The sequence below is a fragment of the Corvus hawaiiensis genome, chromosome 7 (genome assembly GCF_020740725.1).
Source record: "Corvus hawaiiensis isolate bCorHaw1 chromosome 7, bCorHaw1.pri.cur, whole genome shotgun sequence".
NCBI lineage: Eukaryota > Metazoa > Chordata > Aves > Passeriformes > Corvidae > Corvus > Corvus hawaiiensis.
In genome coordinates, this window is record NC_063219.1 from 11,390,416 (window position 1) to 11,417,816 (window position 27,401).

Sequence of the window (27,401 nt, forward strand, 5' to 3'; positions counted from 1 at the left end):
AAAATAGTTGTAATTTCAATTCAGTCATATTTTGGCAGAATTCTGAATGATAGCAGCTTTTTTAACATTCTTTTTTACCTGTATCTCCACAACTTTTTGGCATTTTCTTCTTACATGAACTTTAACTTCTACATATGTATGTAGTCATTTGTGGTTTTAACTTACCCAGTTCAAACTGGACTCCATACTGGTGGGAAAAAATCAAAAGGTCAGGTAAGACTCCAACTGGGACAAGCCAGGGACTTTGAAAAGTAAGGGTGTAAAGAACCTGAACACAATCCAAGAGCTGCCTCCTGCAAAGTAATTCTGTAATTATATATACAATCAGTACCACTGAAAAAAGCTCCATGAGAATTAATACACAGAGGAGATTCGGTGTGGTTCACTCACACCCAGGCATCAGAGCTTTGTATCTGCCGAACAAACCTGTTCCTTCATTTCGCATGAAATTAAGTCTTGGAAAACTTCTACTTCTTCTGACAAACAGAAGCTGAAAAGTTTTACATGCATTACACCTCAGTCTTTTTGCCACTTGTCAGCATGATTGTCCCCCCACAAACCAAGACAAAAGTCCTGAATTCCCCCATGCATTATGGTGACACCTTATATTGAAATCTGTTTGGGAAAAACCTGCTCTTTCCTTGTGTGAAGGAAGATAAAGCACAACCTTCTACCACTCACCAGGTTCACCTCTCAATCATATGTTATTCCAAAATGCCAATCTGCCCAACTATTGACAAATCCACAGGCACACTTGAAAAGGATTATCATGTTGTGGTATTTTATTATACAAAACAAATCCAATTCAAAGACAATTAAATTTAAGCTCTGAGGAGTGGAAAATCCCAAAATATTTTAAAGTGACATTTACTTTCAAAATATCTCTAAGAGTTTTAATAAATTCACTGCCCAAAAAGATTCCCAGCCTCTGTTATGATTCAGGGGCTTATTTTATGAGTATTAGTTTCAGGCTGTTAAGGCACAACTGGCATTTGCTCTAAGACAAAACTTGACACAGGCATTATTACCTCAGAGCCAGAAACAGGAAGTGGAAGATACAGAACTTTAAAAAATACCACTAAACAAACCATTTTTAAAGGCTTAAAACAATTATTAGGTAGTTTGTCTTTAAATACTAACACACTGCAGCCCATTTCTCAGAGCAGGCATGAAGCCGAGTAATGGGCAACAATAATTGACAGCAAGATGCACTTCTACTTTAGAGGGGCATAGAGAAAAGTTGTTAATTGCAGCTTCACTGGCAAAAATGGTTATTTTCAGTTTACTCAGTTTTACTACTTTTAACTAGAGGCTTTCTGTTTCAGAGCTTGTTTGTGTGGGGTTTTTTTGGGGGGTGGTTGTTTTGGGGGTTTTTGGTTTCTTTTGGTTTTAAGATAAGGAGAAAGGCAATACAGGTAGATTATACTATTTCAGAGGTTTGGTGAAAGCAAACCACCAAGTTCAAATATTCACATCAGCATAGGAACCTCATCTTCAAATGTAATTTAGTCATAAGAAGCCAAGGACCACAAGCACAAGAACTGACAATCTACCTGTTTTCTATACCAAGTGTTGCAGAGATCCAACACAGCATAACCCCACAGAATATGCATTATAATGCCCAAATAGACCAGATCTCTAAGGCAAAACTACTAGTGATCATAGAGGGAGAACAGTTTTCCAAATGTCCCCAACAGATGTACTATAGTCCCAAAACATACCAACTTTAGCCTCTATTTAAAGTGGTGAGAATGGTAGCAAGCAAGTCCAGTAAAGCAGCAAGATTCCATTTACCTGCTTCCCTTCCCAATTTCTTACTAAGGCTAGTCCTAAAAGCATGCATGTGTTCAACCACTGTTTGGCAAAGGCTGTGCTTAAGCAAACTCATTTGCAGGTTTCAGTTTGTTCACTCTAGCATCATCTTTTGACTAGAACTTGAAAAGTGCAAAAATAGTTAATTATATCTTCTTAAAAAAAATAATTCATTTTATTGGCGCAACAACTCCAGTTCCTCAGGAGTTAAATCCACTGCCAGCAATGGATAGAAAAGGAGGCACCAGCATAAAAGAATCAAAGTGCATTTTCAGTATGCCAATGCTGCACGAATTGGCAAGCCAGAACCTTATTTTCATCACTGGAACAGATTATGCTGAATTCACTTCATGAAAAGTCTCTATTACAGATTAACACACAAAGTCTGTCATGAAGTCTTGGGGATGCTGCAATGAATCATCAAAGCGGAAGCGTTTGGAGACCATACTGCTGTCCTCTGGAATGTTCTCCTTGTCCTCCTTGTCACTGCAGGTACTAGTGCAGCTGGATTTTACACTGCGCTCTTCTGAGCACTTTGTTGCGTGTCCAGGCAGCTGAGGGGAGCAGCAAGTTTCTTCAGGGCTGCACAGGAGCATGAACTCCCCTTGCTGCAACCACGAATGGGAGAGACAATCTGCTGCTGTGGGCCTGTCCCTTCGGAAAGGAAAGGGGAAAGGTACTTAAGTTAATTTCACCAATACTAAAAAAACTAAAATAGCTCTGATGCTAAAAATCCTAAGCAAAATTGACACTGAAGAGTCAATATCGTTGTGTTTTCACCCTTACCTCAGCTGCTACAAAACACAGTTAAGTAATGGCTACACGCATCTAAATTTAGTTGACGGTTTGCCCTAAAGCTGGTAAGCTTTCATCAGAACAAGGAACACAGTCCCTTGGAATGTTTCCAACATGGTACACATACATGCGCATGTGCTTTTGTTTTTAAAGTCATATGTTTTATACAGACCATAAATAGTGAGGCTCTTGAATATTCAGTCATTAGGTTTTCAAGGACAGCCAGGTAACATGATGTCATCAACTCTGACATGTTCTAGTGTTTTACTCTTGCAATTCATCTGGCATAAACCCTTTCAAAATGTAGATCTTATCAAACACACCAGACTTAGAAAATTGTTCCTCTGGATAACCTAGTACAGTGTTACTGCAAGTTTTGTGTTCTGCATTGTTAACTTCCACAGAACTTACTGGAAAACTGGCTCCAAGGCAATAGAGCCCACTACTTGTGCCTAACTCTACCAGAAAATGGGAATATTTTTCAGTCAGAGAAGTGTAACTCTACAGAGTTGACTCTCCAAGAACAGACTTTTCCTCTTAAAATTCAAGGAGGTAAGTCATCAAGAGTTGGAATAGGGGGAAAAAAAAAAAAAAAAAAGGCAGCTTATTGAGGATGTAATGAGGACTCCTGAGATACCCACGAGAAAGTGAGCAGTAATTGTGACAGAATGTCAAATATCCCACAGGCCCACACTAAGAGTTATCAAAGCAGGCTCTTCATCATCGATTCCCTTTTTCTAGGTGCTCCACAAACATGAAAGATAAGCATCCCTCATGATAGTGGGGTTTTATGAACTACTCCAGATCCTGACAAACTGTGTATGTGAGATGTTAAAACAGGAAGGACTCTTCTTCAGACATCGCTTTATATTTTATTTCCTCAGAGCAGTCACGTTCCAGGAATCATCTCCCATAGTCTCCTCCTATCGAAGAGCTCTCTCAGCCAAGCAGGGTCACTCCTGTCTGCTGGAGGCTCTCGGAAGATGGCAAGGACTCCTGTCTCACCACAGGTGACAATATCTAGCACTGCAATTGATAATACCTGACCAGGTCACTTCTCAAAGTTCAGCTATTTTGCAAGGTCTTGATTAGAGTCTAAACTCCCAAAGAATGCAGAGTTATGGGAGTGTGTCTTACAAAGAAAAAAGTCTTCACTTTGGATTGAGAACATTAAGACTGAACAAGGCAAAACACCGCCAAGTATAAATATATAATAAGAGGTGTATTTAAGTAGAAAGATAAAGCTAAGTCAGGAAACAAGAAAGCACTGCAAAGACATTGCATTTTGTCTCTCCAAACTGTACAATAGTTACAGAAAATAATGTGACCTTTCTAGATTATATTTAATAAAATACGTTAACAATCTGTCCTCTGAACAAAAATATAAAGAAACTAAAAAAAAAAAAAAAAAACAAAAAAAAAACCACCTCAAAGAACAAGCCTGACTAATAACATTATTTGTAATGTCTGACAATAATAGCCAGACAGTGAATTGAAGATCCTTCTCACACATTATGGAAAAGCATAAACCAGCACTTTTAAATATCACTTGAAAATACCAATGCACTGTGAAATATCCAACTGACCTTATCAGTGGTATTAAATACATAAATAAACATTCACTTTTTCTAGGTGCTCCACAAATTTAGGATTCTTGCCTGGAGGAGTCTGCTACTTACTCTGGATTTTTTATGAGAAGTTTTTGAATGAAGTCTTTTGCAGGCTGTGAAACTGATGAAAATGTTTCTTCTGAATAATCCACGTTAACTTGAGATATATTAAGGTAAGTTTCTTGAACATCAGCTCCCACAAATGGAGATTCTTGTGTCAGCAGCATGTATGAGATGACACCGATGTTCCTGAGGTAACAACACAATCTATAAACCGACTAGAGAATCTAAACAATATACCCGACATATTTACTGTGCTGCAGATCAAACTTCCTGATACATCCCACACTCAGAAGCATCATGTGATTCGAGCATGACTGCACATACACACACGAGGAAAGCTAAGTGTATATATCTCAATGAAAGGATTTTTGAAAACTGTTTATTTTCAGTATATCCTTTTCTTCCAATTAATAGGAAAAGGAAATACCACTTTTATACAGCCCACTCTTGGGATACATGGCAATTCTGCATGATAGAGCTGCAAAAAAGACAGATTTTTCTAATCTGCATGTAAATAAAACCCATCTTTCACTGCAATTCTGGATGACAGAGCAAAGACTGAGATTCAGTCAACCTCTGTGTACATTTGACATCTGAGTTGTGTTACAATCTCCTCTTGCTGAGATGTTTCTCCCAAGAACGTGAGTACCACAGATCATATTATAAATCTTAAGATGCTTTCTTGATGTATAATAAAAACATTTTTGTGATCTAATAGATCAGAATTTAGTACTCCTTACAGTGTGGAAACATGCAGCTGTTGGGTTTCTCATTCTGAAAACAGTAGGGGGTTTTTTATGTCTTCCCACAAAAGCAGGCAAATAATACATGATTAAAAAACTTTCATGAACAGATTTAGTTATTATTGAGTTGAAAATTTCAAATGAGCAATTAGCAACTTTTAACAGTGAATTTTAATTAAGATGCTGAAGATTTTATGTTTTAAAGGAAACATTTCAAAGCTGGTCTTTAACATAGCTCATAAAATTAAAAAGCCACAAATGAAGTTGTGGGTCAGTTTAAAGTACTTGTCTCCTTTTTTAAGATTCATTCTGCAGGTACATCTCTAAAAATAAGAAGTAGGAAGTTTACGTTATTTAACAATATAAAAGTGGGAAGGAAAGAGTGTCCTAGAGTAGCTAATATCTGAAGCATGTAACCCAGGAGTAACTAATACCTAAAGTATGTTATCCAGCCACTGTTACTATCCCCTTAGAACAAACACCTGTGCTCCACAGGCTCAGAAGCCACCTGCATTCCCTACTAAGTGTGCAACAGACCCATATATTCCTGTAAGCCCTGAGTTATATCCTGAGGGCTCCTTCCCCTCCCATCTCTCCCTCCCTCTTTCAGCCAGCCCACCAACAGAAGGTGGTATTCTTGGAAGCCAGATGAAACTGGAGCAGGCCCTTAGACTGTTAAGTGGTCCCACCAAACCTCAGTAAAATGAATTAAGATAAAACATACCACATGTCTGTAGCTGTGGTAATAGGATCGTAGTTTAAGATTTCTGGAGCTAAAGAGATGGGGAGAAGAAAAATGCTTTAATAAATACATTATTTAAATGGCCTTGAATCATACACTACATTTCTGGCATTCTTTTGCCAACCATTATTATGAGACTAAACATGCAGTTTCAATAATTAGGTTTATTATTTTCAAGCCACAAGGGCGGCAAAAAGTTATTTCCGTTTGCCTAGACACGGATGTTTACTCGGTTCACACCAAAATGGCACTACATGGCCTAAGGTTTACCCGAGTTTCAAGACGTGTTCGAATCAGATGCATGCATGTTAAGTTTTTCTCCTAAGAGGTTTTGAAGTATACAGCTTTTTAAGGGGAATGCATAAAGCCTTCAGCATGTTAACACTGCAAAACAAGATGACCAAGCCAATTTTAGGATCACTGGCTGTTAGCATAGGCTAGGTAGCAAGTTATTCATTGCAGAATGAAGTGCTCTTAGAATTGAGTGTTGGCAAATCCTGAAGGACACTTGTCCCTCAGAGAGGGCCAAGTGTTAATAGCAATCTTTCCCTTTCCAAGGAATATTTTAATCTCATAAATCATCATATTAAATAACGCTGCTAATTCAAAGAACATTTCTTTGTGCATGCTAATGTTGCATTCCAATTCTAATCAGAAGAATTTAACCACCTACATCACAGGAAATACTACAGCATGAAATTGTAGGGTGCACTTATTGATATAATTCGGGAATTTTTGGTGCAAATATTTGTTGACTACTCAAAAAAAAGAGCAGCTCAAAACATGTTGCCTTGTCCTACGGTGTTCTTTATCAGCTTGTAAGTTGGTAAGTGTGTTACGTGAACTGCTCCTGTTTTCTCAAAACCCCACGAGAGGTTGCGAAGCAGCCCTTCCATACCAAGATACTCCGTTGTTCCCATGATCTGCCGCAGTTCACTGCAATTCTCAAGCTTCCGGGACATCCCGAAATCTACAATTTTTACATCACCAAGAGGATTGACACTGCTCAGCAAAATATTTTGAGGCTAGAACAGAAAATAGTGCATTCCTAATTAATAAAATACAATCTAAAAAAAAAGCCCATGTGCTAAATGACACTTCAGGTTCTATTATGCAATACTTACTGCTAAATGTTATCTAAAAATACTTAATCTCTATCCTTTTTATCTAATTTTAATACCATTTAATCTCCTTATTCTCATCTTTATGTATTTAACAAATTACTTTGATGAACATAATAAATTGAAAATAAAGAGCTAAAACAAAGTCTGCTGCAGCCTCACCTTTAAATCAAGATGAACAATATTGTTTTCGTGCAAGCAGCAAAGTCCTTCAAGTATTTGCCTTATAAGCCTTACAATATCCCTTTCACCAATTCTGTCATCCAGATCTGGGACACACAAGTCAAATATTTCTCCTCCAGCAGCACTGAAACACATCCAAGAACACCTGTGTATTAAGTTTAAATTTTGAAGCTTAAGTGAGCAAAAATGTTATCAGTAATCTCTAACATATATCTGTAATACCAGAGAGGCTGGGAATAATTTCTTTCTTTCCTTATAGCCTGAAACAGCAGTCGAGGCAGCAAAAAGCACTTTGACTGGTAACCTCATAATGCTCTGGTCCCCTCAAGCAAGAAGATGCCTTCCAGAAGTTGAGTTCTATCATCAGTCCTGAATCAAAGAAGCCTCTCTTTTCAAGTCAAATCTAAAATTTCTTCCATGAGACCAATTCATAAATAATTCAGTGCAGTGTAAAGCAGCATGGAAATATCTGTGCTCATGTGGTTTATGAGCTATTCCTACACTTGGCTGCAGTGTCAGCATCTTCTTTCAGGCTGGGTTTGTGATCATTGAGATCATCAGCCTACTCTGAGTGCCTGAAGTCTCTCTCAAGGATGAAGGGCTACCTCAGAACTACAGATCACTAAGCCTAAACTTCACTGCTGACAAAATGAAAGTCTATTAAGAAGTCAGATAAGAGACAAAAGGAATGAACACAGCCACAAACCTGCTGAGGTTAGCTGAGGCGTCAGTAATGCCTCCCCTAGCTGACTTTATGACAACATGTACATGAGGAGAAGGGCAGTGGATGCCATAAATTTCAACTTTCACAAGGTTTTCAGCACTGGCTCCAACAGTATTCTTGTACTCAAGTTACATTATGGTCTGAATGGGCACCCAGATGGGTAAAGAGCTGAAAGCTCTGCAGAAAAGGATTTGCAGAAAAGCCTTAGAACAACAAATAATATGTTAGGGGTCACCTAGTTCCAGGGAAAAAAAAGCTTTTAAAGATAGAATCTAGCTATATTCTTTGGAAAATTTGAAGGGATTTATCATGGTGTATGGAAACCACCATTAACAGCACTTCAAACACTTTGTACATGAAACTTGAAGCTTAGAAATAATTAATTTCACAGGCTGCATTTTTGTTCCTTACATTCCAAACAAAAATTTACACATACAGCAAATGTGATAGATAATGCAAATTCAATTCCCAAATTAAACTTATTTTTCTGAGCTAAGGAGAAGCTTCAGGGACGTCTGTAAAAAATGTGGCAATTTTTAAAGGAATGGCTCCAAACGCCAGTTTTAAAACAACAAAAGCACTAAATTTAGGGGCTCAAAACACACAAAGAAACAGCAATTCTTCAGTCACCAAAAAATGTCAAGTGCTAATTGAAGTTCACAGGGCATGGATGCGCTCAGCCTCTCTGAAATCTGTGTTCTTGGTATCAGCGACATTTTTTTTGTGATTTAAGTTGCATCAAAGCATTCAGGACCTTCTATGGCATTCCAAGAACTTTATTTCTGGTGAGCTTGCCTTAAACATCCTTAAAGGAAAAAATATAGAGTATATTATAATGAAAGATTAGCATAATATATACAGGGTACTGTTGCAGTTCTTCTGGGCACTCAGCAACTCATGCAAAAAATCAGTATATCAAAAGACTTTTATCTACAAACATGGAACATGTGATCCAGGCATACTTACTATTCCAACACTAAGATGATTTCATTTGCTGTTTCATAGACTTCATGGAGATTAACTATGTGAGGATTGGATTTCATTAATTCAAGGACAGCAATTTCATGCAGAATCTCTGCTTTGCAGTCTTGACCTCTTCTTCTTTTCTTTAAAAATTTAGCTGCATACTCTTGGCCTGTGGATTTAGCTACACATTTTCTAACCACAGCACATCTTCCTCTATGAAATAAAAGGGAAAACATTGAGATGCAGGAAATAAAAAGTGCATAAATTACCATTAGAAATAGAAATACGAAGACATAGCAAATAATTGGAAACAAATCAAAAAAAAGTATTGGGAAGTGCCATGTTTGGCCAGCTCTTACAGTATTTCCTTAACATTCACTTGCAGGCACTGTAGAAGGATACTAAACTGATGAAGCTTTAGTGAGACCCAGTAAAATTCCCTTCGTGCAGCCTAGCTAAACATTAAATCAGAGTATCAGGTTACAGGGACATTCTCACTGGCAGATTACAGAATTAATTCGGTTGGAAAGGACTTCTGGAGGTGTCTAAAAACCTCCTGCTTAAAGCAGGGCTGGCCTCGAGGTCTTACCAGGCTGCCCAGAGCTCTGTTCAGGTTGGCAACATATTGAAAAACCCTCAACCTCATTACAACACCTACAGGACAATAACAGACAAAGCAAACCTCTGTGAAATGCAGAGAATGAACAGGGAAAATAAAGCATATTTATATGCATGGGTGTGGCAGGAGATTTTCAGTGAAAAAAATTTTGGTCATAAAGAGAATTTCCTTCCACAAATCATGTGGTACTGCTACAAAAATCCCAGGTATCTGCAAAATGTTTCAAAACATCTTAATAGAGAAGTACCCACTACTTAGCATTCTCTTCCTCAATTACAGTCGGACAAAGCACACTGCTTTATTTGCTAGCCAGCTGTTTAGGTATGGAAACAAAAATCTATTTTGGCAAAGAAATGTTTTTAGAAGAAAACCACATACTGTAGTTAAAACACCAAGCTGATGTTTTAAAAAATTAGGAGGAAAAAATGCAGTTTAAGCCAAGTTGTAAACTCCTGAAAAATACAATTTTATAACCACCGATACTGCATTCCCAGAAATGCCTGGTTGCATACATGCAAAGTCTTTTCAGATGATACAAGAAACATTATTTACAAAAAAACCAACCTGAAAGGCCGCAATAAACTGTGTGCAAAGTTCTAAAAACAGTATAAAGCTGTGTACAAAGCACGACCTACATTTATGTCTTCAAAAAAAACCTGTCCACCTCTATTTTTGTTACCACTTAGCATACTAAGAACAAATGTAATGAAGCAGCTCAGTACGACCTATCTGAGCTGTGTTCTTTTAACTAAATTAGCTGCTTTAGTAGAAAATACAACACTGCCTTGCAGCCTTTATCAGTTTTCTGGTGCAAAAATCCCAGTGCTTAAAAGGATCATTTCTTAAAAAAAAAAAAAAAAGTACTTCTTGAAAAAAATCTAGACTTTGGTATTTAATCAAGAAAAGGGATGAGCATCTCATGAAAAGAAATCATTTTCATTAGCAAATAACTGTACAAACATGCCTAAATTATAAAATATTTAAAGATGACTTTTAATCATACTGCTATAACTCAAAAATAAATTCGACAAAACAGGTCCTCTCTCATCATTTATTTCAACATCAATTAGTTGTAGATTTTCTCTGTCCCTTTTCTAAAGAACTAAATTTTAGAGGTGAGAGTTATTTAGTCTGATACATGCACTCTTCACTTTAGCAACTATTAGTAAGCCTGAAACAGCCACGCTCTTTCCCAATTGTTGAACCAGCTTATTATTGCAGAGCATTGGAGGTTACTGAGCTCAATTTCATAATACACCCAAGCTGAAAACACTCCCTCCTCCAGCTTACATTCTCTTTTTAGCATCACATCAAACCTGTCAGCCACGAAAGGGTCTCTAAAATCAACAAAGGGGAACCAGTTTAGTTTCATGAGAACAGCAAGATCTTCCCTGGTAGTTTTGGCACATCTTCCGTCTGGTTGCTGTGGGTTTAACAACTTTGAAGGTCAGTGATATCTCCAGATTTGAGATGCATGAATTTCCACTTGTTTATTAGTAATGTGCCAGTTAAGGCAAAAATTAAGACAAAAAAGTCTTTTAGAGCAGTGGAAATTGCTCCAGAAACACAAAAAAAAGTCAGCTCAGAAGGGCTGCACTGACGCAAGCGGAGCAGTTCCCACTCCTTGCCTGCAAAGCAACTGCGTAACCATCCCCCTTCACAGCCCAGCTTTACAAGAAAAACTGATTTCAGGATGTTTTCATATCTCAGCTTAGAAACCACAGAAATTTAGCTACTTCAAAAGAAGCCAAGCCACGCACACACCAGGGACAGAACTACTTAACCCACTAAACAGAACCTAACCTGCCAGCTTCGTGAGTCAGTGTCTTAAATACCAAAGGACCCAACAGATAAGGGTGTGGGAGGAAGAAATGGGGCTTGGGAAGCTTAAGCAGAGAACAAGAGAACTATTTACTAGACAATCTCAACAGGAAAAAGAGAATTGCAAGTGAAAATTAAAGCATGTTGAATCTTTTAGAGAGGTTACAAAGAAAAGATGGATTTTACATCACTTAAAAAGCACTTATACACTTAAAAACATGAAAAAATATACACACAGTTAGGCCAGAAGAAATAATAACTATGTTTGTAAAACAGAGTCCTCTGCTTCTGGTTTTTTTGCATTTTGGCACATATTTTGTTATGCCTGGTTTTGCATGCACAGAAAGTACAAAAGACTGTTCTGGAATTCACACAAAACCTACACTTGTGTTTGCTTTAGACATCATCTCACAAGTATGTAGAGTCTGAAAATCCAGCATTGTAACAATACCTGAGTTCTAGAGGGTGCTGCATATAAACTGCTTCTGTAGAGTTTAGAATTCAAAAGCAGAGCTGACAAAAGTTAAGAAAAGAAGAAAGTTATGGGCTGCAATGTGCACTTCTATAAAAGTGTACCAGATAAAGCACGTGCTAGAAAAACAGAAAAAACCCAAGAGAACAATGAAGGCTAAAGAGCTCACAAACCACATGCAGAAGAGCATCTCTGCTGACAAAACAAGCTGCAGGTGCAAAGGATCCTTGTGCAGCACAGCAAGGCACAGCTGTGAGACTGACCAGGGACACTTCTGTTCAGGGAGCTTGGAAACATGATCACAGCATTACGTTTGCATGGCTTTACACCCAATTCACGGAGTATTTTCAAGGTATGAATTAACCCAGTGGTTTCAAAACACACATTCACTTGTACGTCTGAAACAGTGTCACAAATACCGAGGCTTTGGGTGCTTTGTTGCTCTATTTCGTATTTTACTGTTGCAAACAAGAGCAAGGGAAGCAGGCTGCAAAACTGTTCTGAAACAGCAGGTTGCTGGAAACTTAGTCTAACTGCTTGAGGCTGGGAAGGGAAGGGAAGAGAAGAGGTCTTTGTTTTCTGGACTTCAGAAAACTCACCCAAACACCTGGGACAACCAACTCGAAATCCTCATTCTTTGTCTTACAGTATTACCCTATGTCATCCCTTGTTTAGGCCATGCACCTGGAATCTGATGTGTGACTAGGCAGGAAAAGGAAGATAATCCCAAATCTACATGCCTATGAAAACACACCAGATCTCTCTGATGTGGAAAAGGCTGGCAACTTATGCCTCACTGTCCCTTTTCCACGTCCCTAAAGAACCCATCGTGATGCAAAGGGGGCAGAGAAGGAGAAGGCCATACTCCATTCTCCATCTACTACCATAAAAGTTTGCCTCATTGTACAGAGAATTTTCTTGCAGCAGAAATTCCTCTTGCTAAAATAAAATAAATAGGAATAATCTTACCTTCCAAGCTCTTTTGATTCAAGCATATAAAAATTGTGGAAGTTATCTGTCTTGATTGGTGTGTGCAGAGATGTGGCCACTAAGCCAGAAAGGCTTTTATTCTCCAGCTTTCTCCTCGACATTGTCAAGAGCAGGTCTCTCTCTAATGCCAGTCACCTGCTGAAAAACAATTAAGAGTTTTGGAAATTCCATAGTTACAGCACAGGAGAGTATACAAATATTAAAAGTTTAGGGCTATAAAACTCAAATAGCCAGAACTTTGTTCAGTAGCAGCCTGAAAACACCACATTTAATCACTGTAAAAATAAATCCTGAAAGGAATACTAATCAAGACATGCTAATTTAATAATGTAAACACTTGAGATAAGCTGGGTTTTTTTTTTCCCTGGAGCATATCCATAAGATACTAGGGATAAGCTTAAATTCTAATAAAAATGCTAATAACTACTTAACTATTAATGAGATGTAACTTTTTAAAATCTTTCGGAAACTCTTCTTTGGATTCTGGGTAAGTTCCATAGTTCCTTTAAGTTTACACTTTTAACAGATATTCATTCCTGGGGGAATTTACCAAAACTCCTTCCTGTTTCTTAACTGCAACATAGCAGGAATAGGTAACAACAGGACAAAGTGGGGGTTTTTTCCCAGGGGGAATACAGTGGGAATTTGTTATTACGCTCAGTCATAGTGATCTTTTAAGTTTCTTTTTTAAGGTTGAGTTAATTTTCAGGGAGAAGCATGAATGGACAAAGTCCTCTTTGCAAGTTCAGATCACTTAGAATCAAATGATGTAGTAATCCGGATTAAATTACTTTAATAAACCAGTAGAACAGCACATTATGAAGATACACCCACCCACATCATTTCTGCTACAGTGAAAAAAAAAAACCCAACAAAACCAAACCCAATAAAAATACTGGGATTTGATATTCACATTTATAGGCCTGAAGCATCTCTTCAGGTGAAGTGCAAAAGCAAGGCAGAAAAAGGCTACTGAAGGATAACAGAAGTCGTAATTGATGGCTTTTTTAAGTTAAAGAGCAGATTTACCTTTACTAGTGAAGGAGAAAAAAAAAACATAAGGCAAATTCAGAGACAGTTAGCAAACTCGTAAAAATACTCTTGCAGTTTAAATGACAGAAATGCATTGTCAGACACTTCTGGGGGAGCACTCAAACAAGTTATGACCCAAATGTAATCCAGTACCCATCCAAGATTGTTCACATTCCCATGTGGGATGGAACATGGATATTCATATTAGAACTATCTTGGATTCAAATCATTGTACATACTTTAGCAGGAAAAAGACCCAAACTACACAGTTTAAAAATATCTTCAAAATATTATTTGATATGCAGGAAATAGCTTCTTTAAGAAATTGTGAAAAGGTCACAATACAATCTAATACACAAGCCTTTGACTCAGTCTGTAACAAGCAAGCATTCCTTCTTCCCCAATTATATGACAGTTTACCATTTAAGAGGATGATTTTGACGTCTGAAAGTTTACGTGACTCTCCTTAGGGCTGTGCTCACTCGATAACTTTAACTGCTAAACTCTATCTTCTTACTGCTGTACTTCAGTACAAAAACATTTGTGTTTGATAACTGATCTCATTGATTAAGAGCTTACCATTATCAAGTTTATTACCATTACCGAACTTATTATGTAAGCTTTTATTTTATATGATCATTCATACAGAACAATTATTATTAAGGAGAACTTCTGCCTCACGTTGCCTTGACTTTGTTTCTCTGTTAAGACACCACATCCTCTTTAAGCTCAGTATCACCAAGAATAGAGAAAAACACATATCCGTAGCAGACAGAAACCCACAGAAAGGCACATAATCTACTCAGGAGAATGAGATTCAACTAGCTATGGGCAAAAAAAGGCACGAATTTTAATACATGAACTATTTCCAAAATTTAAAAGTGGTAGCTGTGTTGTTAACACATTGCACAAAAAGGCCTGAGAAACAGACACTAAAAGTGTGGCTCTCACACTCTCTCTACGAGATTCTCATTAAGGAGAAAGCTTCCCGCTAAACTAGGCAAGTTTAGCCGGGCAAAAATCAGTTCGTTTAACCTTTTCTAAAGACGTCGAGTCTCTGCTCCGGGCCGGGAAGATGTGTGGCAGCGAAGGACCACGGAGGGCGGCAGCGGCCGGGCGGGACCCGGCCCGCTCCCCGCGAGACAGCCCCGACTTCCCTCAGTCACCCCCGCGCTGCTGCCGGCGCGACCCGGCAAAGGGTGGGGGAGGCAGCGCGGCGCTTCCACCGCGCCCAGCAGCAGGCCACCACTACAGCCCCCCGCCCAGGCACGCTCATGCCGTGGCCGGGCACGCTCCCCGCTGGCCGCTTCCCCCGGCCGGGCGCACTCACCGCTGGCCACCGCCGGCCACCGCCCGCCGTCCCTCACAGCGCCGCTCCCGCTCTCTCGCTCTCTCGCTGCGTTTGAAAGGCGCAACCCGGGGGGTGCGGCAGCCCCGGCGGCGCGCGAGCCCGGCCGCGCCCCCTGGGCAGAGCAGCCAATCCGCGCCCAGCCGCGGCGCCCAGCGGCACGGCGATTGGCGGGAGAGCCCTCCGCGCGGGCAGCGCCCCCTGCTGGCTGCCCGGCCCCGCGCGGCCCCACAGCGGCAGGTGCCGCCCGCGCGCCCGCGCTGCGGGGCCGGGCCGTGAGGGAGCCGGGGGCGCGGGGCTCTGCGGGGCGGCCTCCGTGTGCGCACCCGGCGGGATGCGCGGAGCCGCCGCTTCGGCCACAGGCACCGGTGGCACGTCCCGGTCCCGGGGCTGTGTGCCAGCCAAACCCCGCAGCGAAGCCTCCTCGGTGCGTCCGCTGCATGCTGGAGCAGCGGAGAACGGCCGAGGCAGCGGGGCAGCGGCAGGTGCGCGGGCAGGTCCCGGTGCAGGACGCCATCCCGAGCATCCCCCCGGGATGGGGAGCCGAGGACAGAGGCGCTGTGCGGGCCCCGCCGCCGCTGGGCGAGTGATGCAGCCGCGAAGGCTCAGCGACCACAGCACCGGCCCAGTCCAGTTAAAAACAGAGCGCTAAACCAGTTCTCACTGGCAGCTGCCGGGAACAGAGCGCTTTCAGTACCGCTGTAGAAGTACACGTCTCACACGGAGCACGTTTGACAATCTCTGTCACGCATGCAAGTGGAAACAGGGTCTTCAGAGCCTCGTGAGAAGCCCACAACAACAACAAAAAAGTTAAAAGACTTTAACCTGTGGTTTCAAAGACTCTTTCAGAGGACTCAAAATAGCCTAAAGCATAGTTCAGAAAAAAGTTGAAGTTAGAGTTCTAAAATAGTTGCAATTTGTTTGTCAATTTGATTTCCTCTGAAGCAATCCAACGAGCTAGAAATTTGCAAACATCCGTTTTAGAATAGAATTGTCATGAAGGCAGTAACAGTAATGTAGCATAAGAGTTTAAGAGTTCTGTATTTAATTTCAGCAGTGCACCATTAGAGTTACTGGGTTAATTCTGTTTATGCCACGGCACTGCCAGTGAAATGGGTAATTGCTGTGTTTATTACAGTGCCTAAGTCATGCTGTCACAGCAATGCACAGCACTAAGATGAAAGTAGTATAAATGAAGATAAGACAGCTTGAGAAAGCAGAAAGTATTCTTGAAGAGTCCAGACTATGTCACACCACGTAGCTGGCACACTGAGGTACCTGCTAAAAACATCTATAACTCCTGCTTTGCTTGGGCTTCTGTCTGGATTTTTAGCACTTTGAGCTGTGGATATTTTTGACAAAAGCAGTCCAAAATCTTTACTCTCTCCCACAGAGTTCCACCATCCCTGCAGAGTTTCAGATCATACCCTTTCTTCGGTATAACATGATTTCAAATACATCTGTCAAATAAAAATACAACATGTGGACAGGTTTGGTTTTGTTGAGAAGTGCTCTTTGTGCAGTATGAAAAGCAGGCAGCATTCCAAACATACTGAATGAGCCACAGAGTAAAATTAAATGATGCCCACAATTAAGATGTCTTAGGTTATTATAGCACGTGGTGCCGAGAAGTAAATGACAGCGCTTACGTTTGTCTACTTAGCTGCTTTTGTGTTTTTACTGATCCTCTTCAGGATTTGTTCTACTCTCCCTTTAAGTTTTGAAAACCAACTAAATACCAAAAATGCTTCATGACATGCATGTTATTGTAGTCTTGGTTATCTGTTTATATAATGCCATAGAAACATGAATGGCACTTAGAGAAGGGTATAATTGACAGGACTCCACCCTGAGGACTTTGGAATTTTACTTAGATACACCACAACTGAGAAGGACAAACAGAGGGTGGAGAAGGGGGAATGGGCAGGCTGAAGGTCACAACAGTACAGGATCATGAACTATTATTATTCCTAATGTATACACCTGGTCTTTGGGATAATTAAAAAATAACAATTAAAGGTGTTAGCTTCATAACTCCCATTCTTAGTTACTTCTTCTCTTGCTTACCTTGATTATCCATTACAAAGCTGGCTCTTTTCAGCCTTTAGAGGCTTTCACGGGAAGAACTGTTTCCCCTTGATCCATAGGCATTTGGCACAGCTGTGATGTACAGCCCACGGTGATCCACAGGTGTTTTAGGGGAGCCAGCCCTGTGGAAAAAGCTCAGCTCCCTCAACAAATGCTGATTTCAGCTCAGGTCTGTCACAGGGTTAATGTTTGGAGTGAAGAGATGGCAACCTACCCTTCTCAGCAGGGAACTGTGTCACTGCGGTGGGGACAAGGACACGACATTAAGAGTTGCACAGCTGGAAGCTCAGCGTGTCTGAGCCTTCTCCAACTCATTTTTATTTAATATGGGTCATTAAAAAAAAAATCTGATTCCCCCCCATGCTAAAATCTCTGCATCACCTCCTCACAGAAGGCAATCCTCAATGCAATGGGAAATCTCTGGATGTCACCCAGGCACTGCTTCCCACAGCTGCCTCAGTGTCACCCAGCACAAGCTCCAGGCCAACTCCAGAGCTTACACTGAGGGAAAGTGACTAATTGCGCACTACGTGGCATCAGTTACCGGTGACCGGACCAAAATCTCTTATGAGTCTGACATCAAGAATGACAACAGAGAGCAGATTCTGAGAGGGCTCAGTCCCAAAGCCTCACCTCCTCCTACAGCAGCTCTCCTTCAGTGACTCAGGTTAGCTTGCACCACATCTCTAGCAGCAGCAAGAGAATGCAAAATCACCTTCAAGAAAACGTTTTTTTAAAATGGAAATATCACATCGCTATCAGATTCTACAAAGAGGTTGTGTAACGCACAGGAGAAGTGACAAATTGCCATTTAACCATTCTCCTTGGGCTGTCTCATCATGGGGAGAACCCTTGCCTAAGAGCTGATTAAAGACCAGTTTCTCTTACTGGAACCAGTATTATCTCTTAGAAAAGTAGAAGGAAATTTTTGATGGGGGCCAGTGATTTTTATTAAAGACAAAAGAATGCATTTCCCCCTGAAGATATTTCCCTGTGAAAAAGAGAGCGTTCCTGTGTTACAGCCACTGGTGTGAAGTATTTTGCTGCCACCTCTGGTACTCCATTCAAAAGCAGAGGCTCTTCCATGAAGCCTGGGCCTCTCCATCGTGTGTTGGCTGTGATATCTTGTGCTTTGTTTGTTTGTCATAGGTGGGGTTTTTTCACATGTAGTTCTTATTCAAATTATGTTGCATATGGCTGCAGAATCTTTACTTTCTCCACTTCCAAAATGATGATTTGCAATATGCCAGACTCCATAGGCCACCAGAAATCACTTATCAAAGGTAATGTCAGAAAGAGTATCTTGTGGTTTCTCTAAAGGTTTTTAAATGCTGCAAAACACAGAATGATCTAAAGGTAGTCACTTAAAAAAGAATGTTACGGTATATTCAGAGGCACAATAAAAGAGATGATTAACCAAGGGGATTTTGTAAGAAGATTTATTTTAATTAAGTGATTTCATGATGAAACATGGTCTTAAACAAAATAGAGATCAGTATGAAAATAAAATTATACACAGAAAATTCTTTTCCCCAAATGTTTTTGAGTAACAGGAAATACAACACAACAGTCCTGTATTCAAATTATGTAAATCTGTGAGCAGTCAAACATTATAGTACATTCCTTGAAGCCAGGCACAATGACACACATTGTGTGCCCCTGTAACACACTCAACAAATTTTCTATCTGTTCTCTCTGCCTCAAAGAAAAAAATTGTGAAATGTAATGCAATGTAAATGGGGAAAAGGAGGGAAACCATCTAAATGCTTGAAGCACGTATTCCCCATTTAGTGTTCTGTGAAACAAATGTACCAAATTCAGATGAAACTGAAACTGGTTTGTAGAAAGATAGAAAAACTTGGAATTGTATTTGATATAGAGTCTTGTGAACACTTAACTGAAAAGTATGGAAAGGATTAAAAAATACACTGTGTCCTACTTAAAGATTAGAAATAAATATGCACTCCATATTCTCAGTGCCTGAAATTCCTTAAAAACAAAGAACTTGGTATAAAATTATATCAAGTAATTGTCAAAAATGAGGAAGATGCACCTATAATCCTGTTAGATTCTGGATGCCTGCATCCTCACTACAAAAACTTGTAAAACTCTACACACTTTCAAACATGCTGAATAACCCAAACTGTAACCTAGCAAGGGCAGGAACATCGACTGACTTGGGGGTAGCAGTATTCCACACCATATCCCTCATTGCCTTCTTTTCCTCTAAAGATCTCCCTTTCCATACTGTACCAGCCCTTACAAGTACAAATGTTCAGTCAATTATTCAAAAAGCAGCCTTTCTGATCAGGATTCGTGGATGCCCTCAAGGCTATGTCATTCCAAGGAAAAACGGAGTACAAAGAAAAAGCATCCTCCTAATGTGATTTATGTAGTTAATATTATTACAATTCTCCTCCTCCCTGCAATGCTGATAATAAACAGCAGTCTCCTGAGTGTTGCAGACTCATTGCAGAAAAATGTCCTGCTGTATGGAACTATTGAACCAGTATGGTTCAACATGGGAGTTGTCTTCTCATTTAGGACTTGAAGTTTTATATAAAACTCCTACCATCTCAGTTACCACGTTGAAGAAGAAAACTCAGAAAGAATTCTTCTGTTGATTCTCTTATTGACTCATTCAATAGTCTTGTCTTTTAGGTAAAAAAACAAGTCAGCTTCTAGGTACAGAAACCCATCCTGAAACCCTCCTACCCTCTTACACAGTATTTTTTCGGAAAATGTATTAGAGTGTCAGTGGAATCAAGACTTGCAGCAGCTTGGCTAAAGCTACCTAGGTCATTGAGAATATTCTAATTACCTTAAGTAAGCTTTGGAAATGCCACATCAATCCTTGTCTTTGTGGAAATGCATGGTTCTTACACAACCATAACACAAACACCAAGTATCTTAAAAAAGAAATTTTAAAAAATCTGCATTTTGACTCCTCTAAACATTAGGGATTTGGCCTATCACATTGAAAAGGAGAGTCACCACTGGTTGTGATGATTTAAGCTCTTATCAGAAGTCGTATCTCTTGCCGAATGCAGACAGAAATAAACAGTCATTACTAGTACAAACAAAAGAGGGCTTCCAGACTCCATCCTTATTTTACTTAGAAGCCTTCGTTTTCCTGAAAATAGCCCAAATAAAAAAAGCCAACCCATGCCCAATAAAACAAAACAAAAAAGCTGAATCACATGGAAGTTAATTTTCTGATTGTATACTTAGATTTTCAAAAGCTAATAATTAGTTAAAGCATGTCTTGCAGTTGCAATAACACCGATGTATTTCAGGATGAACAGTCATTTTTTCCTAGGTGCATTATCATAGCCTCATTTTCAAGCAGGAATTAATCCTGTTTTGTATCCCAGGGGTCATCACAGCTCACTGTCCTGCTCCCTATCCTCGAAGTGCAGTCCTTTTCCTGTGCCTACTCTCAGCCTTGTCTGCACTCCAGCACTCCTCCATGGCTGTATCTTGTGTGCTCTGTGGAACTGCCCTGTCTTATCATTACAGCACCTACAATTACATTCCATCTTAGAATTATTTATGAGGCTTCAGAGATTTATTTTCTTATTCATACAGTAATCTACTTTAAAATTAGTGAGCTCCAACGTCTGACTGCAGTCAGCATGGCAATCAAATATGATGTCTCAGCAAAATCATCTTTTATTGACCTTTTACTGCTGGATGGGCATTTCTAACTATGAAAAATATAATCCTCATTTCAAATGAAAGATGTTGAATAGTCAATGGAGTGTGTCACGAGCTGCTTGTGTTGCAATTAGTAGGCATCACAGATAGAATGAGCTTTTGGGAAGAATCCAGCTCAAAGACTGTATGAGAAAGCCTCCAGCTGTGGAAGGCACAGTCCTCACTAAGGTAACAGATCTCCTGCTTGCTGTGATTTCTGGATCAGCATCACCTGCTTCACTGCAAAGGCTCTGCACCCACTTGGCCAACAGCCTGGAGCAGCCCATGGGGACTACAAATATAAAACATTGCAAGCAAAATCCCCTGCCTCATTAATTTTGCCCTTAGATACCTCATCAACTATTTTCAAAAAGCTTTTACAACTGTTTTGCTTAAACTGTTCAGTCTTGATATCAGAGTAACAGTGACCCTATTGACTCTGGACTGAGGGAGCTGCTCAAACCCAAACCCACAGTCTTACTGTGGTACTACAGCTAGTCGGTGTAGGTGGTCAGCAATTGTCTCTGGGTGATTGTAGGATTATATCCAATCTAAAGGGAGAGGATGGATGGCCTTTGGAAGGCAGCCCAGAATAAGGCAGACCAGAGTCCTATGGAGTTCCGTAGGTCTATAGATTTAAAAGCTAATTACATTGATGTCAGCACAAAAGTATGTTAAATTAGTTGAACAATACACCTCCTGAGTGCTCAGCAAAAGGCTCTAAGTAGGCAAGGCTTTTTCTAATACAGGCTGAATGAGAAGTTTCTGAAAGTTCTGAAAACAAGAAACAACTGAAACCCAAAAGATAAAGTTTCATTATTGAGAAGTTTTGTAACGGGTGGAGGTAATGAAAGCAGTATAGCTCGGCTCCCTTTCATATTCAGTATAGCTTTGAGATATCTGTCGGAATACCTCTCTAGTTAAAATTTTATTATAATTATTCTGCAGTGTAATCTGAAAGGAAACAAGTTCAAATTTTGAATTACCGATTTAGAAAGGGCTAATCAATGAGTGTTAGCAATTATTTCACATAGTACCCAGGAGGTATTTTTAAATGCATTTTGAATAAATACAGATACTTCAATGGATTGTAACCATTCCAGGAGTCCTTGAGTATCATCCTTTTACCTACAATCAGGAGGAACCTTTCTAAACAGTGGATAGCAGGTCAGTCATACAAAACAGAATTATCAAATAATCATTACTTTACCTTAAAATACCTACAGCATAATATGACTCTGAGCAAAGCCTATGAAGTAAAGCCCTAAAGGAAGTTTCAACCTGAACAATACCTTTCTTTCACTAAAATTATTTTTAAAAATACTAAAAATGTTTAAATGAAAAACTTTTCATAGCAACGAACATCCTAAATAGTAGTAGCCTAGTGCCAGAACTAGTCAGTCTAAAACTGAACAGAAGCACTATGAAGTTTATGGTCTATCTGGAAGACATGCAAAATAGAAACCATCTTTCATTGTGAAAATTCTGTGTTTGGAGGGCCAGCATTGTAATTTTGCATACTGTTAACAAAAGTGGGTTATACTGGCTTTACAGTTAAGTTCTTCTTTTCCTCTGCTATCTACCTAATGTATATTTAGTTTTCCAGCAAACAAGTAATTTCAAATTCAACCTCCCAATTTCTTTTTTATTGTAAAATATTTAGGCAGAAGGTTAGACTAGTCCAACAGCACTGTGGTTGCCCTAACAAAGTTGTAAATAATTTTTTACCTAAACTGATGAGCCAGTCGACCCATAGCATTTCTGCATTTCTGTTTTATTGCACGTAATTGAGCCAAAACACAAACAGTTTAAGAAGCCAGCTTTGAGTAATTCTTCTGAAATTTTGCTTGGAGTTCAATTGCTTGCCCAGAGAGAAAAGGATGAGAAGGGGAAGCAACAGTAGATGAAAGCTGCATCTGCAATCTTATGACTGGAGACCAACCTTCTGCTCAGTTCCCATTAGTGCTAACAGGAATAAATTAACCCTCCACATAAAAACAGTGGCAGGAAAAACAACACTATTAGTATAATTTAATGCAGATTAGTTTCATTCACTGAAAAGAAGTAACTTGCTTCATGCTACAGGAAATGAACTTACACTGGCCATTCAAACACAGCTGCTGCAGATTCCCCTGGTGTGAGCAGGGATTCCCTCAGTCCAGAGACAGTGCTTCAGATACCTCCATAAAACTCTGCAGCTACCACTGCAGAAACTCAGTAAACATCTGCAATAACTATTGCTGAGATTACATTTAACAACCAGATGATACCATTGCAAATGTTGCAGAAGGAATTTTTTTTGTTGTTTAACTTTTTTAAAGGATTCAAAATACATAAGAAACCACAAACCTCTTCTCTTTCCTATAATTTTAAACGGAGCAAACTACCAGTCCAGTGCTCTGTCAGTCCAACTCCTGCCAGAAGCTTTGTGTGATGTCCTGCCAGGATGCTGCTGCCTAGATTTTCAGTTTCCCCGAAGATTACAGATATTCCCCACCCCCTGTGTGACCCAGGGTTAACTGCTGCCATGTGGAGCTCATGTGGTGCCCATGAGCAGGCCTGTGAATGCAGGAGAGTTCACCCCACATACTCTCTAAGCCATATTAACATTTTTTATGGTAGGGTCAGTACAAGGATAATGAAAATGATATTCAAAAGCAAAAGGAGGCAAATATTTGATGAATACCAAGGAAAAACAGCAGACTGGGAGGGAGTGGGGAGAAAGGTCTGGACTGAAAGGCTTTCCTGTCCTGCCTTGCCAGGTGCTGCTGGTGGTGTGACAGAGGTGGCGGATGGCTGTCCCCTGCCTGCTGTGGGCAAAGGCACTGCTCCCCTCACAGCTGCTGGCCTGCAGACTCTCAATGGGTGACTGCTTGCTACAGCAGGTGCCACACTGCACAACTTCACTGATTCCAAGCTTTTCTGGAGTGTTCTGGCTATAACCTGACTGCCAGCAGTGCCAGGTGAGCAAAGCACACCTCTGCTGGGCTGGGCTGCTGGGACCTGGGAAGAGGCAGCCTGGCCCTGGGGTGCAGGGGACAGAGGCCACTCTCCTGCCAGCCTGCCCAGGCTGCACTGACCTGGGAGCTGCTTTTTGGCCGGTGATGTGTGGCTCCACTTCCCAGCAGAGCAGAAAACATGCGCACCTCACTTAAATTCCTGCAGGGACGTCCCCTGCCAGCCTCTATGTGATGGAGATGCTGCAGGTTAAGTTAGTACGAGCTCTCACTGGCTGAAGGGATTCTTTTGTCTACTTTTTTTCTTCCTAAATGCAAAGCTCCTTAGCACCATCCAGAAAAGCTCTGAGGAGATACAGAGGTTTGGAAAGGCTTCCCAGCCTTTCTCTGTGTGGACCCTCACCCCTGCTACACTGTGTCATAAGCAGTAGCATCGTGGTCGCCTGGTGCAGTCAGCTGCAGGATATGAAATCTGCCTTTCACTTGGGACACATTTAATGGGAATGGCTTCCAAAACCAAAGGGAGCACATTCCAAGCAGTTGCCAGGAGATGAGGGTATTTGACTAAGATAAAACTTCCTTTCCTATACTCCCTCCTTGCTAATCCCTTCAGAGCAGCAGCATCACTTACACCATCACAAAGAGCCAAGTGCTCGAGGCAGCACAGGGAGCTGTACCCAGCTGACACCTCAGCCTTCACACAGCACTTTTCTAGAGTCCCCCAGGGGATGTTGGCAGCAGAGGAGGAAGCAGCAGCTTCTTCTTAGTCTCTCTTGGGTTTAATGCTACAAAGATTCTGTATTTTTTTTTTTTAAATCTATTTTCTAACTGACAGCTGCCCCACTGGTGACCCTGTCACATCTTTACAGAATACCAAATCATCATGGCTAATTTCAATTATTTTTACATGCATAAATACAGAACAAATGGGTGCCGTAGATATATTTAAATAAAAATTGACAAGATGCATTTATTGTTTTAGTTTTGTACAAAAGCATAACTTAAAAGGCAAACTAGTATAAACTTACTTTGTGCCAAATATTTAAACTTTTCATTCCAAAGAGTATCTGGTTCAAAACTTGTAGATACAGTTTCCACCTGGGAAATCTCTTTTTTAAGACCACAGATAACACAGTATTGTAAAATGAAAATTCTGTAGTCCTTCAACCAATCAGAAGTTGCATTCTGCTCCGAGTGCCAGAGATTTAGCTACTCAGTGGATGGATCATATGAAACATGAGCCATGCTGGAGTGACCTGCTGAAAAGTCAGTTTGCCTACTGCTCATTCGTGTTCTGAAAAAAAATGTGCATTAGGACCCGTGACATGCAATCTTAGCAAAGACTGATAAATATATGTGTAGAACAGGGTGGTGTGTTTGGATTTTTCTTTGCTACTTCATACCAGCCAGAAGTAGCCTAAGAAAACCTAAGTTACTTAAGAGAGTCCCAGATGTCATGCAGAAGCTCAATTATTCTTGAAATAAAATAATGCTTTCCCTCTGATGTTGCTTTTCCTTTGCGCATGTGACATTTCCTCAGTAAGTCTGAAGGGTTTTCTCAGTCACCACCACAGCTGCAGCTGCCTTGTGCCTTGGAGGGTGGACTGGCAGTCTCTGCTGACGACATCTCCAGGGATGTTTGCCTCCGCTGGAAAAAACCTCCCACAAGAACAAGCAGGACGCCTCCCTCCGATGCCCCTTCAAGAGCCTCCAGAGTGAGAACGTTGCTTCAAAAGCTCCCACAGAACAGGGCTTGCTGTGCTGCGGTGCTACCAAAAGGGCTAGCACAGAGTTAGATTCCTGTTCCTGTCATCCAGTATCCCAGTGCAACTTCTGGAATTTTAAAATGTGGTGGATGCAGTGCGTGACAGCAGCTGTGCAAGAATGGGGCGCAGCTGCACAAGTGTTCCACAAGACCATCTGGAGGAAAGGTACCAAAAATAGATGCGAGCAAGCCTTGTGTATTTCAGCAAAATTAAGCATAAAGAAATTGGTGTCCATGCAGTGTTTGATATGCCATAAAAACTGCTTCAAATAACATTTGATAAGAAAACCATTTATCAGTGAAAATACAAGCTTGGACACTACGAACAGTTTACATCTTGTAGGTATTCACTGATACAGGACAGTGGCATTATGACCAGTGGCTCACCTTAAAGAAGTTATTCATGGTTTTCCAAATGAGCTAGAGTTTTATGGTGCTGTACAAATAAAAAGTTGTGGGGAGCATATGAAATATCTGTATTAAACTCCACTGCCTTAATCCAATGCATGAAAAATGACCCGGATGCATTTAAAATAAATGCATATTACAATATCACATATAGTATTATAAAATTATTACTTATGTGCACAGTCCTGATATCTATAGACATGGCACTGTGAAGAAAGCCTGGTTCCTAAGCATTTTTATAGATATTTGATAGTGATGCAATTTGCTATCAGTCAGATCATAATGTCCCTTCAACTTTGGTACATTCAGTGCAAAATATTTTTGGGAGTTTTTTTACTCTTATAAAAATAAAAGGCATTTTTTTCCCTGGAGAGTGCTTAAAGAATAAACACTAGCAGAATGTCTGTTCAAGCATGGAAAGTGACAAAACAGAAGTAACACTTTTGTTTGCTTGTTTCCCATTTACACTCTAAGAAACATAATATAATGAACCTATAAAAAATAAACAGAAGTCACTGTGTTAGGGTTTTTTCCTGATATGCTGTGATAAATTGCTAGTTTCTTCTTAAAATAGTTTCCATGCAGTATAAAGCATAAAATCAAGTCTTATTAAGTTATTAAGTTCATTGTAACAGCTCATATTTTGTCATACACACCACTGGCAAATGTATTTCCACAAACCTCCTCAATGCACAAGCCGTTGTTGTTACATCCTTTGTTGCTGACTTTCCTTCCAACTCACTTCTGCCCCAGGAACTTGAGCTCTATGTTGCTCCCCATGCAGGCACTCGTAGTCTTAGGTAAAGCAAGTGTTGAATATGCTGTTATAATATATGGCATAAAGTAATGTACCTTCATGAATTTAAAAAAAAGAATTTAAAAAGGTTTGGTTGTATGTTTTTTTGACAATTTACTGGGTAGGTAAGGGGCTGAATGATTTCACATTTTGACTTGAATTTTCTATTCAACAACTTTGATGAAATCCCATTCTTGGGTACATGTCAGTTTTGCAGTAGCCAGATGGATCACAACATGGCATCACGTTTCTGGTTTGCTCAGAACACAAACTTAAGAAGTTTAGCCTTCCCAATAACCCATGGATCGCAAGACTTGGCTTTCCCTGCACACCAGGCACAGTCTAGTTTCACTGTCGAGAATTCTGCCACTACCACAATGCATTTTAATTGCTTCACAAGCTCCTTCGTGGAACCTCATTATTTGAATTGCACCATGAAACAATTTTCCTCTAGGAAATCCAATACAAAAGTTCATTCATTCCTCGAGAAGACAGATCCACAAAAGTCCAATGAGCTGGGCACTGTGGTTTGTGTATCACTCAAGTCCAAAAGTACTTGTCTCTTCTACTGCTGTCAACAGTTTTTCATATAACATAGAGAATGATGGGTAAGGGGGGAGGTCCAGACGATTGAAACAAGTGTGAGCCCT

General features: G+C 40.2%; 2 protein-coding genes across 7 annotated transcripts in view; both read right to left on the reverse strand.

The window, feature by feature from the left end:
• Positions 1–759: 759 nt before the first annotated feature.
• Positions 760–15,124, reverse strand: STK17B (serine/threonine kinase 17b). 3 transcript variants are annotated; one of them, XM_048310218.1, is made up of 8 exons: positions 15,024–15,124; positions 12,641–12,799; positions 8,760–8,972; positions 7,049–7,193; positions 6,664–6,790; positions 5,748–5,796; positions 4,287–4,466; positions 760–2,466 (listed from the first exon to the last, which is right to left on the reverse strand). In XM_048310218.1, the coding sequence occupies exons 2-8, from the start codon at positions 12,760–12,762 to the stop codon at positions 2,184–2,186; spliced, it is 1,119 nt and encodes a 372-aa protein (XP_048166175.1). In that variant the 5' UTR covers positions 12,763–12,799; positions 15,024–15,124; the 3' UTR covers positions 760–2,183. The 3 variants fall into 3 exon arrangements, with proteins under 3 accessions (XP_048166175.1, XP_048166176.1, XP_048166177.1); XM_048310219.1 differs by having other exon boundaries at positions 12,641–12,796; positions 15,024–15,122; XM_048310220.1 differs by lacking the exon at positions 15,024–15,124 and adding an exon at positions 11,651–11,712 and having other exon boundaries at positions 12,641–12,729.
• Positions 15,125–24,722: 9,598 nt separating this feature from the next.
• The window catches only part of HECW2 (HECT, C2 and WW domain containing E3 ubiquitin protein ligase 2), a 154,543-nt gene continuing 151,864 nt past the window's right edge, over positions 24,723–27,401 (reverse strand). For all 4 annotated transcript variants that reach the window (XM_048310215.1, XM_048310213.1, XM_048310216.1 and 1 more), the window contains one exon: positions 24,723–27,399. In XM_048310215.1, coding sequence (XP_048166172.1) covers positions 27,337–27,399 — 63 coding nt within the window. In that variant the 3' untranslated portion in view covers positions 24,723–27,336. The remainder of the gene's footprint in view (positions 27,400–27,401) is intronic.